A 14,047-nucleotide genomic window follows, 5' to 3' on the forward strand; every position below is an offset into this window, starting at 1 on the left:
CTCGGATGGCATAGTGGAACTTTCTACAAGAAATTTTTGAGCCAAGAGGTCCCAGGTTCGAACCTCACCGGTGGTAACTTGTTTTGGATATGTTTTCTGGTGTTTTCAGGGGCGGGAAATTCAAAAATCGAGGTTTAAAAGCTCATAAAATAATTTTTTGGGCATTTTTGGACCCCTTTGTCTCCGAAAATGTCATTTTTATGCTCAAAAACACTCCAAAACCGCCAAAACCCATTTTTCCTTCCAGAAAGCCGATTTTCCAAAAATTGCTCGGATGGCCTAGTGGGATTTTCGGTCGAAAACTTGGAGCCAAGGGGTCCCAAGTTCAAATCCCACCGGTGGCAATTCTTTTTTGAAGTTGGTTTTAGAGGTTTTCAAGAGCGGGAAATTCGAAAATCGAGGTTTAAAAGCTCAGAAAATGATATTTTAGGCATTTTTGGACTTTTTTCGTCTTCAAAAATGGCTTTTTTTTGCCCAAAAAACACCTCAAAACCCCTAAAAACCCATTTCTCCGTCCAAAAAGTAGATTTTTCAAAACTTTCTCTGATGGCTTAGTGGGATTTTCGGCTTGGAATTTTGGAGCCAAGGGGTCCCGGGTTCGAACCCCACTGGTAGCTAATTGTTTTTGAAAATGTTTTTTGAGATTTTCAGGGCAGGAAGTTCGAAAATCGAGGTTTAAAAGCTCAGAAAATGAGTTTTTGGGCATTATTAGGACCTTTATTAGGCTCGAAAACGGTTTCAGGACTCCTTAAACCCCGTTTCTTGAGCTTTTTTTCTCCAAAAACTCGAAAATTGCCAATTCAGGACGTCATTGACAAGATCACCATTCCAATAGAGGAGACGGATCAGTGGTTTGAGAAGGCCAACTCGTCGTGGGAGGAGCTAGATGAGAATCTGCGAAAATTGCATGCAGAAGCCGTTGGGTTGGTGCAGCATCGCAAGGCAATGGCTCTGAATGGAGAAATGTTGGCTAAGGTAGGTGGCCTAGAAAAATCAAATTGCAAAAGTTAGGCCACGCTGTTAAAATGGTCTAGAAAACACGCCAGGGGCGTGACAGGGTATTTTAGGTCATTTTACTATGGTGGGCTAGAGTATTCATGCTGAGAAAGTTAGGCCACCATGCTAAAATGGCCTAGAAAACGTGTCAGATGAATATCATGTCATTTCTAGGCCATTTACCATAGTGACCTAGAAAAACCAACTTGCAAAAGTTATGCCACCATGCTTAAACGACCTAAACATGGGGTCTAATATTTACCTAGTCGATTTTCTAGACCAGTTTACATTGGTGGCCTAGAAAAATCCATGTTGGCAAAGTTAGGCCACCATGTTAAAATGGTCCTAAATTGGTCAATTTCCAGTCCCTCTCTTCCCTCGCCGCTTCTGAAGACTCCACAACCCTCTCCTTGGCTCTCACCTCCCTCACAGACACCTATGAGCAATCGGCGAGCATCTGGAGCCGCCAAGCCGAAGAGCACAATGCTAAGTTCGCAGAAGCCGTCGAGGAGTACCTGGGCCTTCTGGAGTCAATTCGTGACGTCGTCGCGGAGCGGATTCATGTCTGGCAGCAGTGGAAGAAAGCGCAGAAGACGTTGGAGGAGTTGAGGTGCGGGGTTTTGGATTTTTGCACTATTTTGAGCCCTTTTTAGCCCCAAAAATCAACTTTTTGGATTTTTGGATTCTGAAAGTCGATCAAATCTCCATTTTGAGTCATTTCCCCCGGATTTTTGGCTCAAAAATGGATTTTCGAGCTTTAAAAAGCCAATTTCCAGATCCAAACTCAGCACGGTTGACGATTTGAAAGTCAAAGAGCTCAACAGGGAAATCCAGGAGACTAACGAAGCCAAGGAACGTCTTCAGAAGGAATTCGACGAGATGAGCAAGGCGATCAAAGTGGAAATTGAGAGATTTGAAGAGGAACGACAGGAGGATATGAAGCACATTTTGGTGGATTTCATTCAGAATATGATTCAGTCGCATATCCAGGTGAGTTTGAGGTCATTTTTTGATACAAAAATGGCGAAAAATAGTCAAAAAACGGTCAAAAATGATACTAAAATTGTTCGAAAGTGACTAAACATGGTCCAAAATCGTCCAAAATTGATCAAAAATTCGCCAAAAAAATTCGTCCGAAAATTATAGAAAAAATTCTCAGAAATAATCAAAAATTGTTCAAAAATCGTCCGAAAATGGTCCAAAAATGATCCGGAAATGGTCTAAAATTATCAAAAAATGATAAAAATTATTCAAAAATAATTTAAAATGGAACAGAAATAATGAAAAATTATTTTAAAAAAATGGACTAAAAATGATCAAAAATGATCAAAAAATGTTCAAAAATGGACCAAAAATGATTAAAATGGTCCAAAAATAGTTTTTAAAAAAGTCCAAAAATGGTTTTTAAAAAACATCAGAAATTGTCCAAAAATCATCAAAAAATGGCTGAAAAATGGTAAAAAATGATTGAAAATTGTCCAAAAAGTGTCCAAAATGATCCAGAAATGACGAACAATGATCAAAAATGGTCCAGAAATGGTCTAAAATAGTCCAAAAATGTCCAAAAATGAGAAAAAATTGTCCAGAAATCATCAAAAATGGTCGAAATCGTTTGAAAATTGTCTAAAAATGGACCATAATGATCCGAAAATGACGAAAAATGGTCCAAAAAACGTCAAAAATTTGTCTAAAACGGATTAAAAATGATCAAAAACCGTCCGAAAATATTAAAAATGGCTCAAAAGTGATCAAAAAATGACCAGAAATGATCAAAAATGATTCAAAATGGTTCGAAATTATCTAAAAATGGTCCAGAAATGATCGAACATGGTCCAAAAAGGTCCAGAAATGATTTAAAAAAATGTGATCAGAAATGATCCGAAAATAGACCAAAAATGGTCACAATCGTTCCAAATGGTCCAAAATGGTCCAAAGTTGATCAGAAATGATCAAAAATGGTCAAAAAATGATTAAAAGTGGTCCGAATTGGACCAGAAATGGTCAACCAGAAATGGTCAAAAATGGTTCAAAAATGGTCCAGAAATAATAAAAAATGGTCTAAAATAGTCCAAAAATCTCCGAAAATGAGAGAAAATTGTCCAGAAATCATCAAAAATGGTCGAAATCGATTGAAAATTGTCTAAATATGGTCCAAAAAACGTCAAAAAATTGTCCAGAAATTGTCTGAAAAGGACTAAAAATGATCAAAAATGGTCCGAAAATGAACCGAAAATGGTCCAGAAATAGACCAAAAATGGTCCGAAAATGATCAAAAATCGTTCAAAAGTGATTAAACATGGTCCAAAAGGATCCAGAATTGATTAAAAAATGAGAAATAATCGTCCGAAAATGATAAAAAATGATAAAAAATTGTTCAAAAATCATCAAAAATGGCCTAAAAATGGTCGAAAATGATCAAAAATCGTTCAAAAGTGATTAAACATGGTCCAAAAGGATCCAGAATTGATTAAAAAATGAGAAAAAATCGTCCGAAAATGATAAAAAATGATCAAAAATTGTTCAAAAATCATCAAAAATGGCCTAAAAATGGTCGAAAATGATCAAAAATCGTCCAAAAAACGTCAAAAAATTGTCAAAAATTGTCCAGAAATTGTCTAAAAATGATTAAAAATGATCAAAAATTGTCCAAAATTGATCAGAAATGGTCAAAAATCGTCCGCAAATCATCAAAAATGGTCCAAAAATAGTCTAAAATGGTGCAGAAATGGTCAAAAATGGTCTAGAAAGCCATTTACCATAGTGGCCTAGAAAACTCAATTTGCAAAAATTAGGCCACCATGCTTAAAATGGCCTAAAATCCTGAATTTCGCCCTCAAAATTGTCATTTTCAGATCGCAGAACTTTGGGACCAATTTGCTCCGTACGCCCAGAAGATCATCATCTAATCATTGCTCATTTTCTGGAATTGGTCATTGCTCATCTTGATTGTTTTTGTAAAAAATCGAGTTTCGCTCGTTTTTTGTTGTACAAAATGTGAAATTACATAGATTTTCCTAGATTTTCCCTAGCATTTTTCTACAGTAATCTCCTTTGCTTTTTTTGTAAATTTATAGATTTTCCTAGCTACAGTGATCCCTTTCCCCTTATTCTGGACGTTCCATTGCTCATTTTTTGTAAAAATTGTAAATTTGGATTTGTAGGGTCTTTTGGGATTTCCCTTTTTTAATGCAAATTTCTAGATTTTCCTAGCATTTTCTACAGTAATCTTTTATGTAAATTTCTAGATTTGTCTACAGTACCCTTCTTCTACAGTAATCACATTTCCCCTATTCCAAGACATTTTCCCCCCATATCTAGTTGCCATATTTTTGTAAATGTTGCCATTATTGCCTCTTTCCCAAAATGTCCCAAATAAATTTCATGTCCCATCAATTCTGTTTTTTTTCAGATTTTTCAGATTTTGAAATTCAAATTTGGCGCCAAAAAAAAACCAAAAAAAAAGAAGAAATTCGAGAAAAATCGACCAATGAGTCATCAAAAAACGCATCACACATTTTTCATAGAATTTTGGGAATTTCTCGAACAAATTTCTTTTTTGATGATTTTCCGGGTTACTGTAGATATGGAGGGTTACTGTAGGGCAAGTACAGTAACCCGCTTTTATGACTCCGCCCACTTTTTTAGTTCCAGAAAATTATTTTTTCCTCTTTATTTTTCTGCACTTTTACACGCTATAGTAAGACTACGGTAGATTACGGTAGCTCCAATTTTCTATAGACTACTGTAGATTACGGTAGCTACAGTTCAAAGGATTACGGTACCTACAATACCCGCTAGCTTGTGTGAATTGCATCATCCAAAAGTTAGCTTATTATTCAGCATTTTCAAGCTACAGTAGACTGCTAGATTACGGTAGCTACAATTTTTTATAGACTACTGTAGACTACGGTAGCTGGCTACAGTACCCTTAGTTCGTGGGAATTGCTTCACCCGAAAATTACCTTTTTTAATGCATTCATTCTTACGAGGCAATAAGACTACTGAAAATTACGGTAGCTCCAATTTTTCATGGACTACTGTACTACTGTAGATTGGGTAACGGTAACTACAGTACCTCAATTTCTGTGAATTGCATCATCCGAATTTTTCACCCGTTTTCACTACTGTAGATAACGGTAGGTTACGGTAGCTCCAATTTTGCATAGACTACTGTAGTCTAGGGTAGCTAGCTAACGTACCCTCAATTTCCGTGAATTTCATCATAACCCATAGTTATTGCGCGTGTCTGTCTCATCACGAACACCTCCTTCCTGTACGCTTTTCACTGCGTCTCTCGCTTCTCCGTTCTCTCTATATCTCTTTCTCTAAATCTCTTTATCTCATCATGTCAAACTGCCATTCATACAATGATGTTATTAGAAAAGGGCTCTCTCTTCCTGTCTCTTCTTTTCACTTGCCGTTCGGTTACATACTTGGCGCGCGCCCCTGTGATAAAGTTCGCTCTATTGATAATCATCTTTTCAAGAGTATTAGGCTTGGGGTACTGTAGCTAGCTACTGAGCGATGCTTGAGTCATTACACAACTTTTCAGGCCCTGAAAATCAATTTCCGACTGGAAATTCGAAAATTAAAGTTTTAGAGCTCGGAAATTGATTTTTTGGGCATTTTTGGACCGTTTTTGTCTCCAAAATGTCATTTTTATGTTCAAAAACAATTCTGGGACCTCCAAAAACCCATATTTCTGTCAAAAAAACTAGATTTATTGGGTTATGCTCGGATGACCTAGTGGGATTTTCGGCCGAAATTTTGGAGGGGTCTTGGGTTCCAACCCCACCGGTGGCGACTGGTTTTTGAAAATGTTTTTAGGGGATTTTATAATCGAGGTTAGAAAGCTCTCTCTCTCTCTCTCTCTCTCTCTCTCTCTCTATCTCTCTCTCTCAATTCTATTTTTTTGGAGAAATCTATTCGCACAGTTATATTTGCTGCAATAAAATGTCACCTTATACGTGCTCTTTGAGCTCAATTATCTCGGTTCTAATAAGAGATATCAAAAATGTTTCAACTGATAAATTATTTATCATAACATCACCTATAATTTATCAGTTGACAAAATTTTGATATCGTTTATAGGAGCCGAGATAATTGAGCTTAAAGTGACCGTGTAGGATGGGCTTCTATTAGAGCTATGATACTTTCTATTAGTGTGATACTCATAAATATCGACCTTTCTTTTTCTCTCTCTCTCTCTCTCTCTCTCTCTCTCTCTCTCTCTCTCTCTTTCATTGTATAACTAGCCTTTACCTATCGAAAACCCATTTCGGTGTACTTTCATTTCTTCCTCTGCTTTCAAAATATGTACATTTCTCACATTTCTCACACCCCCCTCGACCACCTAATTATGATGACGTGCATTTGAGCTCATTTATCTCGGTTCCTATGAGAGATATCAGAAATCTGTCAACTGAAAAAGTGTTTGTCATAATATCATCAATATTTTATCAGTTGACAAATTTTTGATATTTTTTACACGAACCGAGATGATTGAGGTGGAAGTTGTAGGAGTTGAGAGCATACATGTACTTGAGTCTAATTATCTCGGTTCCTATAAAAGCTATCAAAAATCTGTCAACTGACAAAACATTCACCATAATATCACTAAAATTTTATCAGTCGACAGATTTTTGATATCTCTCATAGGAACCGAGATAATCGACTTTGAACTTGTGCGATCTGATTTTTCTTCTTTTCAATTTAGTTTTCCATTTCTAATCCGATTTTGTTTTGGAACTCCGTATCGTAATAGGGAGTAGGTACTGTAATTTTGACTAACATAAGTACCGTAATGGAGACTAGATACTGTGATAATTTCTTTGTCCACTATTACTTGTCCTCTGTGAATTGTCGTCAGCTCCTCATAATCCATTTTTCTTTCAAATTTTCAAATTTTCAGGTAACTTTATGGTCTTCACCCCGCCGGTCAAGAAAGTCAAAATGAGTGAGAAGAGCACAAAGCACAAAGAAGAAGAGGAGAGCAGCGTTCCGAAGAATGGAGAAGACGTCGTAGAGCAAGGAGAGCGAGGAGGTGAGTTGGAACATACCGTCAAGCCTGTAAAAGGGCTCCAAAACTGTTAACTTTGAGCTCAATTATCTCGGTTCCTTTAAGAGATATCAAAAAGTAGTTAACTGATAAAATATTGGTGATATTATGATAAACAATTTATCAGTTGACAGATTTTGGAAATCTCTCGTGGGAACTAAGATAAGATCACCGGTCTCTATGTAAGTACTTAAAAATGGTTTTTAAAAAGTTCATCTTGATTTCCAGGGAACAGATGAGGACCTGGAGCGGATTCTCCGTGAGACTGTAAGTGACTTCTGCTCTAATCGAAGTGCTCAACTTTGATCTGAATTATCTCCTTTCCTATAAAAGATGTCAAAAATTCGTCAACTAATAAATTATTTATCACATTATCACCAATATTTCATCAGTTGACAAATTTTTGATATCTCTTAAGGAGACCGAAATAATGGAGCTCAAAGTGAACGTATAGGTTTAAGAGCTAACACTGTAACCTGGTTGTAAGACTTCTAAGAAACTCTAATTTTTTCAGGCGCCATTCCAAACGACGTCATCAGATTCAGAATTCTCTACACCTCCCATTCGTCAGGCGCCCTCTCGAGCCGAAACGACGTCGTCGGAGTCATCGGATTCTGATTCAGAATCCTCGTCACCACAGCTCCAGGAAGAGAAACCAGAAGGAGGTGGATACTTGAAGAAAGCTCCAGAGCTCAAGAAGGATCTTCATCTTGAAAAGAAGCCAGTCGAAGAAGGAAAGGGGCTCCAGAGCTTTGAGAAGGTTCTTGAGCTCGAGAAGAATCGTCAGCTCGAGAAGTTCGAGAATTCGGGTGGAGGATGGGAGAGGTCGGACAGTTTCGAAGCTGTCTACGGAGATGGGGAAGAGTATCAGGTTGACACCGTAAGTGCGCTCCACTGCAAACATCGACAAGTTTTTTTTTTAACAGAGAGGAGAAGTCAGTGAAGGATCCATCTACGTTCCGACACCGAAAGCATCTCCAGCCGATGGCAATTACTGCCTTTTTGGCGGAGAATATGTAAGTCGACATGTCAGTCTGTTCATCCTGATGACCTTTTAGATGAGCAAAGCTGAACAAATGCTCCTTGAGAAAGCTATGGAGGAATCTTTAAAGGAGCAGAAGGATAAGGAGGCCGAGGCGGTGCCAGTCAAAGATAGGTTGAGATTCCAGCAGCCAGCCACCTCTTCGGATCGAGCAGTGTCAGTGGCCAAAAAGGTAAAAAATGACTAAAAATCTATTGAAAACCATATGAAGGTTTTCAGACATCTCCACCACCACCATTCAAGGAGCAATTTGAGAATGTCTCATGGGACGTTTCGGAATGGTACAAGGGCGAAATCGAGCCCCGACCCACGGAGTTCTGGATTCCGGACTCAGATGTAAGCATTTTCAATTTACGACCGTTTTTATCATTTATCAATTTTTGGATATCACTGTCTAATTGTAAGATTATGAATTCGAGTGAAGGGAAAATTGTAACCTCTAAGTTACCGTAAATGCTTTAATGAAGCCCACCCAAAGTATGTGCACTTTGAGCTCAATTATTTCGGCTGTTGTAAGAGATATCAAAAATGAATCAACTGATGAATTGTCTATCATAATATCGCCAATATTTTATCAATTGACAATATTTTGAAATCTTTGATAGTTACCAAGATAATTGGAGTCAAAGAAAGTAGAAGGTCAACACCGTAAAACATGTCAGATGGGCGCTACACTGTCAAGTTTGAGTTGGGTTATCTCGGTTCTTATAAGAGATATCAAAAATGTGTCTACTGATAAAACATTGTTAATTTTATGATAAACATTTTATCAGTTGACAAATACTTGACATCTCTCATAGGAGCCGAGATAATTGAGCTCAAAATGCACCTATAAGACGTAATGCCCTATTTTGGAGCTATAGCTCAGTTTTAAAGCTATAACTCCGTTCAGAGCTAACCAATTTGCTTGATTTTAAAAAAAATTATATTTATGTAAATGTTATAAACAAAATCTTGTCAAAGTTCAGCAATTTTCCTGGAAGTGATTTTCTCAGCTTCCCGTGAGAGGTATCAAAAAACTGTCAACAGATAAAATGTAGCTGAGATTATAGTGAACATTTTATTTTCTAGAATATTTGCATAGCTCTCATAATAATGGAGATAATTGAGCTCAAATTTTTAAGTCTGAGGGGAGGGGCTTATTTTACAGGTTTCCGCTATCTAAGCTTGTGAAAAAGTGAGCTTCTAAGTTGTGATAGTCATTTCAGGTCCCGTCTACCTCAAACTTCACAGATGCCGACGCAAAGCGAGCCACGGACAGAATCATGATGGAATTCTACGACGAGTGTCGTTGGGCAATGAGACGGAAGCAAAGGAAGATGTTGGAGTGATTTGAAGGTATGTGGCTGGGGATAGGGGGTACTGTAGGGAGGTATAGCTGCAAGGCTACGGTAGGATGATTTATGAGTTGCAGAGCTACTTTCTGAAACATCCCGACTATTTGACAAAATTCTGAATGTGAGATTAGCCAGAAATCAATAATTTTAAATCACTTTTTTCTATATTGACTTTGAGCTCAATTATCTCGGTTCCTTTGAAAGACATCAGAAATTTGTCAACTGGTCAAAGATTGTTAATTTTCTGATAAACAATCTATCAGTTGACAGATTTTTGATATCTTTCACAGGAACCGAGATAATTGAGCTCAAAGCAAAAGCATAAGGTGGGCGTCTATTAAAGAGTTTAGCGTAGTTATTGTGGAATTAAAAAAAAGTGGGACCTGGAAAATTTCGCGGGCGGCTTCCCGGTCAATTTTTGAGGCCTTGCCCCAAAAACACTACGGTAGTAAACGAAACTTATTTCTGTGAATTTAGTAGGATTTTCTGGACAAAATTTACATTTCTTGGTATGAAAATGATCGCTAGCACCTCTAAAATCTGTTTATCATCGAAAAACCGAACTTAACTGCGAAAGCAGCTCGAACGAGGCGAAACTCTGAAATATTACGTTTTTGCCGCACTTTTTCGTAGATCAAAAAAAGCTACGTCTTTCAAATTCTCAGGTCCCACTTCTTTAAATTCGACAATAGGATTAAAGGAAACCCTAGTACATATGATGAAAAAATTTTTCGACTTTAGCTTTTTTGAATTTTCCTAAATTTTTGATTTTTCTACAAAATTCCCCAACCGCCGAAACGTATTTTTGATCTTGATTCCCCTTCAATAGTCCACATGTCTATTCTGCCCAGCCGAAAAGGATTAGGCAGGACACAGTTACGTAATTCACAATATTGCCCTATTGCGGTTAGTAGAAATCATCTAGTTGCGTAATGGGATACGGTAGCATTAGCTAACTGACCAGGTGACTCTGTTTATCGATGCGCAGGTTGCGTAAGACGGCCAGGTGGTGTGTGTAATATGGTTCAGAAAGAAAGAGTGGTGTCTACAGTATCGGTCAATAACTCCAACAAGCCTAACTGCAAAATAAGATTTCCTATCCTCCCACCTCTAAAAATGTCCAGAGAATAGACAACATATCGCACCCCATAAATCTCTTTCCTTGAGAAACATTTCCAGTTTCTTGATTAGCAAAGTACGGTACTCGCTTGTCATTAGTACAGTTTGACTGCCAGAATTAGGAAAATCGAAATGAATCGAAAAAAAAGGGAAAAGGGTGTCAATTTGGGGTACTGTACGCCAAGTGTCGGATCAATTTGAAAATGTTGGATTAAGGACTTGTCATAAACCTTTATATTCCTTTCAAACCCTACAATTCTGTCCAAAAACCAACTTTCTAGCTCATCTGGAACTCGAGATATGGTCATTTGAAGTTTCCGAGGTTAGAGACGCAGCGTGTCTCGTCGTCTGCGTCTCTAGCCTCCTCAATTTGGAGCGGGTCTTTCTCGGTTCTCAGAAACGCTAGAAATGTGATTTTTAGACAGAATTGTAAGAAATTTTTTCTATTTTCAAACACAAAAAGAATTATTTCTCGGTTGCCTTTGTCTTGTATTCGGAAAGGTCGAAAATTTCAAAAATTCGGAAAAACACAGCCAGTTGAATTTTATATTGTTTTGTAGAGCTTTTCAACATTTTCCTAAATAATCTAAAAATCTATTACAAACCCTACAATTCTGTTCAAAAAACCAACTTTCTAGCTCATTTAGAACTCGAGATACGGTCATTTGAAGTTTCCAGAGGTTAGAGACGCAGCGTGTCTCGTCGTCTGCGTCTCTATCCTCCTAAACTTGAAACGGCTCTATCTCGGTTCCTCGAAACGCTAGAAACGTGATTTGTAGACAGAATTGTAGGAAATTTTGTCGATTTTATAATCAAAAAATTTTTTTCAAAAATCGGTGAATAGACGAAAAACTAGGCCAGCAGTTAAGATAAAAAGTATTGGTTTCAGTATACGTATTAAAACTTTTTCAGATCATCTACCTCCATCTCTTGGACTACTGTACCTGTTCGAAGTGTCCCATTTTCATAACATTCTTCCTTTAATTGTCATTTGAATCTTGAGACACTTCCAATGGCTAGGGATGGGTTGTCTTCGAGGAACCGATTGCGGCAAAATTGAGTGAAAGTTGAAACTCCGCCTCTCGGAATCGGTTCCTCCAAGATAAGATCTTCCTCATATGCAATCTGAGGTGTCTCAGAATCCTAACATCATAATTTCCAGTTCTTTCGCCTGGAAAACTGTGTTTTATAAACTTTTTCCCACTCCGATTTCATAACACACACACCGTCTGGATAATTCGCTCATCTTCTAAAAAAATCTTGTCTCAATTTTTCTTTCGAAACTTTTCTTTTGCACCCTTTCCCAACCCAGTTGTCCCTTCTTCTCCCGTCTGCTTTCCACCAGATCCTCCTCTCTGACCAACTGCTCTCAGTTTCCCTGCCCTCCATGTCCCCCCGTTCTTCTTCTTCTTCTTCTTCTTCTCTCGATTGTGTCGCCTCCCCCTTTTTTACCGCCCATCTTCTTGTGTCCAACAATTTTTGCCCTCTTCATTCAGTTCATTTAGCTCACACTATCAATTTGTACCTCCCAGTGAACGGATTTCCCCGAAATTCCCCAAAATTTGTCTTTTTTAAAATCTTATCTACCTGTGTCCAACAACTTTTCCCTTCTTCATTTACTATTAGTACTGCTCACACTATCAGTCTGGACCTCCCAGGGATGGTACTACGGTACTACTTTGATTTAGAGGTCCCAGACCTATCAGAACCAAAAAAAAAGTGTTCTAAAATTGCCTTTAAAGGTGGGGGGACATGAAAAAATAATGTTCTCGAAATTCCGTTCAAAGATGCCCCTCGAAGAGTTGAACATGTGAGGACGATGATTGAGGGTGCGGCGCCGCTACCGACTGAGCCACGCGGACAAAGAGAAAGCGCACGCCCGATTGCATACATAAAGGCGAGGACGACAGCTGTACGCAGAGTGACATTTAGCGTTGTACACCGTCACGGTTGAATGCATACTCTAGCTACAAAAAAACTACGAAAAATCTCCTGTCCCCTCACCTTTAAGGAAAAACAGAACAAGAGCAAAATCGAACTGTGACAAATTCGAACTGTGCAGAATCGAACTGTGCGAAATTCGAACTGTTTCGGAGTCGAACTGTCCCGAATTGGAACGGTCTTAGCCACAGAGCGCGCTTGCATTATTTTTGTTTTCTCTTTTTTCCCGCAAATTTATATTGTTTCCTCAATTAAAAATAAACGTTTTCGATCTAATTTCATACGAAATAATTCTTTTTAGCTTTTTAAAATAGAAACGGTTTTTCAGAAAAATGGCTCCGAGAAGAAACAAGCCGATCATCAAGCTGGAGGGATTTGCGATGCGATTCAAAAAAATGAAAAAAGGCGGAAAAGAACTCTGGTACTGTGTTGAGAGGTAAAAATCTTATATTTATAAAAATAAATTGTTTGTTTCAGAGAGAGACGTGCCAAGTGTGACGCCGTTTACAGCTACGACCCAGCCACCAACACATTCACTGTTGAAAAAGATCACGTCAGACACGATGAGGATTCTGTTAGAAGCGATGTGCGTATCAGCTTGGAGAATCTAATGGAAGCATTCATTGCTATAAAAGTAATTTTCCAGACGTTTCTAGCGCGTCAGGATTTGAAGGAAATGTTTTGATGTCCGATCTTTTGATGAAAGTTAAGGAGGAAGAAGAACACACTCGGATGGACGCAGAAGAATTACGCCTGGACCCCAATTTTCAAGTACGTTGCTACTGACATTTGAAAGTAGCAAACAGATAACTGCCTCCATTTCAGGTCAACAGAAGTAGAAGATTGAGTAATGTCATGAAACACAAGAGACTCATCAAAGTTTTGGAAAACTCACCACTTCCACCGAATGCTCCGCTTACTGGTATACAGCTACTCGACAGCATTTCGATGGCAAATTCGTCATAAAATCCGTGAATTCGTAAACATTTCTTAATAAATTGTCAAAATATTTCCCATTTTCTGATCTATTCTTGTTGTTTTTTTGTTTCTAATAAATTTGCGCTGAGAACGATTTGTATTTTTGAAAAGTTTTCTGGAGAAAAATCGAGAATTTGAAGAAAAATGCAAGCGCGCTCCGTGGCTAAAAGCGTTCCAATTTGGGACAGTTCGACTCCGATACAGTTCGAATTTTGCACTGTTCGAATCCGTAACAGTTCGATTCTGTCCTTGTTCTGTTTTGATACATGTTCGAAAAAGAGACTGTTCTGCATTGAGTCTGTTCGATTTTAGGTCTGTTCGATTTTGAAAACGTTCGAATTTGTCGTACCCCCCCCCCCAAAATGTATGTAGATTGGCATAAAAATAAAAATAAAGAAAAAATTTAAAAAAATTCCTTCATCGAGAAATACACATCGAAAAATACGATGAAAGCCCTTAGGGACGAGGTTTTTTCTAGGCCGCCCGGTGAGTAAAAGCGCGCGAATTCAAACTTTTAACATTTTTTCGCTCGTTTTCACTGTCTTTTTTCGGTTTTTTCAAGAGTTTTCTAGGTTT

General features: G+C 38.0%; 3 protein-coding genes across 3 annotated transcripts in view; all 3 read left to right on the top strand.

Annotated features, from left to right (window-relative positions):
* Nucleotides 1-3,942, top strand: part of CBG07900 — a gene marked incomplete at both ends in the record, with an annotated part of 6,374 nt that extends 2,432 nt beyond the window's left edge. The window contains 4 exons of the mRNA XM_045243014.1: nucleotides 805-975; nucleotides 1,362-1,606; nucleotides 1,773-2,040; nucleotides 3,766-3,942. Of these exons, the coding sequence (XP_045093603.1) occupies nucleotides 805-975; nucleotides 1,362-1,606; nucleotides 1,773-2,040; nucleotides 3,766-3,942 (861 nt within the window). The remainder of the gene's footprint in view (nucleotides 1-804; nucleotides 976-1,361; nucleotides 1,607-1,772; nucleotides 2,041-3,765) is intronic.
* A 2,857-nt stretch (nucleotides 3,943-6,799) lies between these two features.
* On the top strand, nucleotides 6,800-9,427 carry CBG25727 (the record flags this gene model as incomplete). The annotated part of the gene is made up of 8 exons (XM_045243015.1): nucleotides 6,800-6,860; nucleotides 6,908-7,039; nucleotides 7,266-7,321; nucleotides 7,569-7,934; nucleotides 7,981-8,070; nucleotides 8,113-8,268; nucleotides 8,316-8,432; nucleotides 9,305-9,427. 8 exons carry the CDS (start codon nucleotides 6,800-6,802, stop codon nucleotides 9,425-9,427), a joined length of 1,101 nt encoding a protein of 366 aa, XP_045098737.1.
* Nucleotides 9,428-12,825: 3,398 nt separating this feature from the next.
* CBG07902 overlaps nucleotides 12,826-14,047 on the top strand; it is a gene marked incomplete at both ends in the record, with an annotated part of 3,221 nt that continues 1,999 nt past the window's right edge. Inside the window, 3 exons of the mRNA XM_045243016.1 lie at nucleotides 12,826-12,929; nucleotides 12,971-13,127; nucleotides 13,897-13,957. Coding sequence (XP_045093604.1) covers nucleotides 12,826-12,929; nucleotides 12,971-13,127; nucleotides 13,897-13,957 — 322 coding nt within the window. The remainder of the gene's footprint in view (nucleotides 12,930-12,970; nucleotides 13,128-13,896; nucleotides 13,958-14,047) is intronic.

Source organism: Caenorhabditis briggsae (assembly GCF_000004555.2).
Source record: "Caenorhabditis briggsae complete genome, chrII, whole genome shotgun sequence".
Classification (NCBI taxonomy): domain Eukaryota; kingdom Metazoa; phylum Nematoda; class Chromadorea; order Rhabditida; family Rhabditidae; genus Caenorhabditis; species Caenorhabditis briggsae.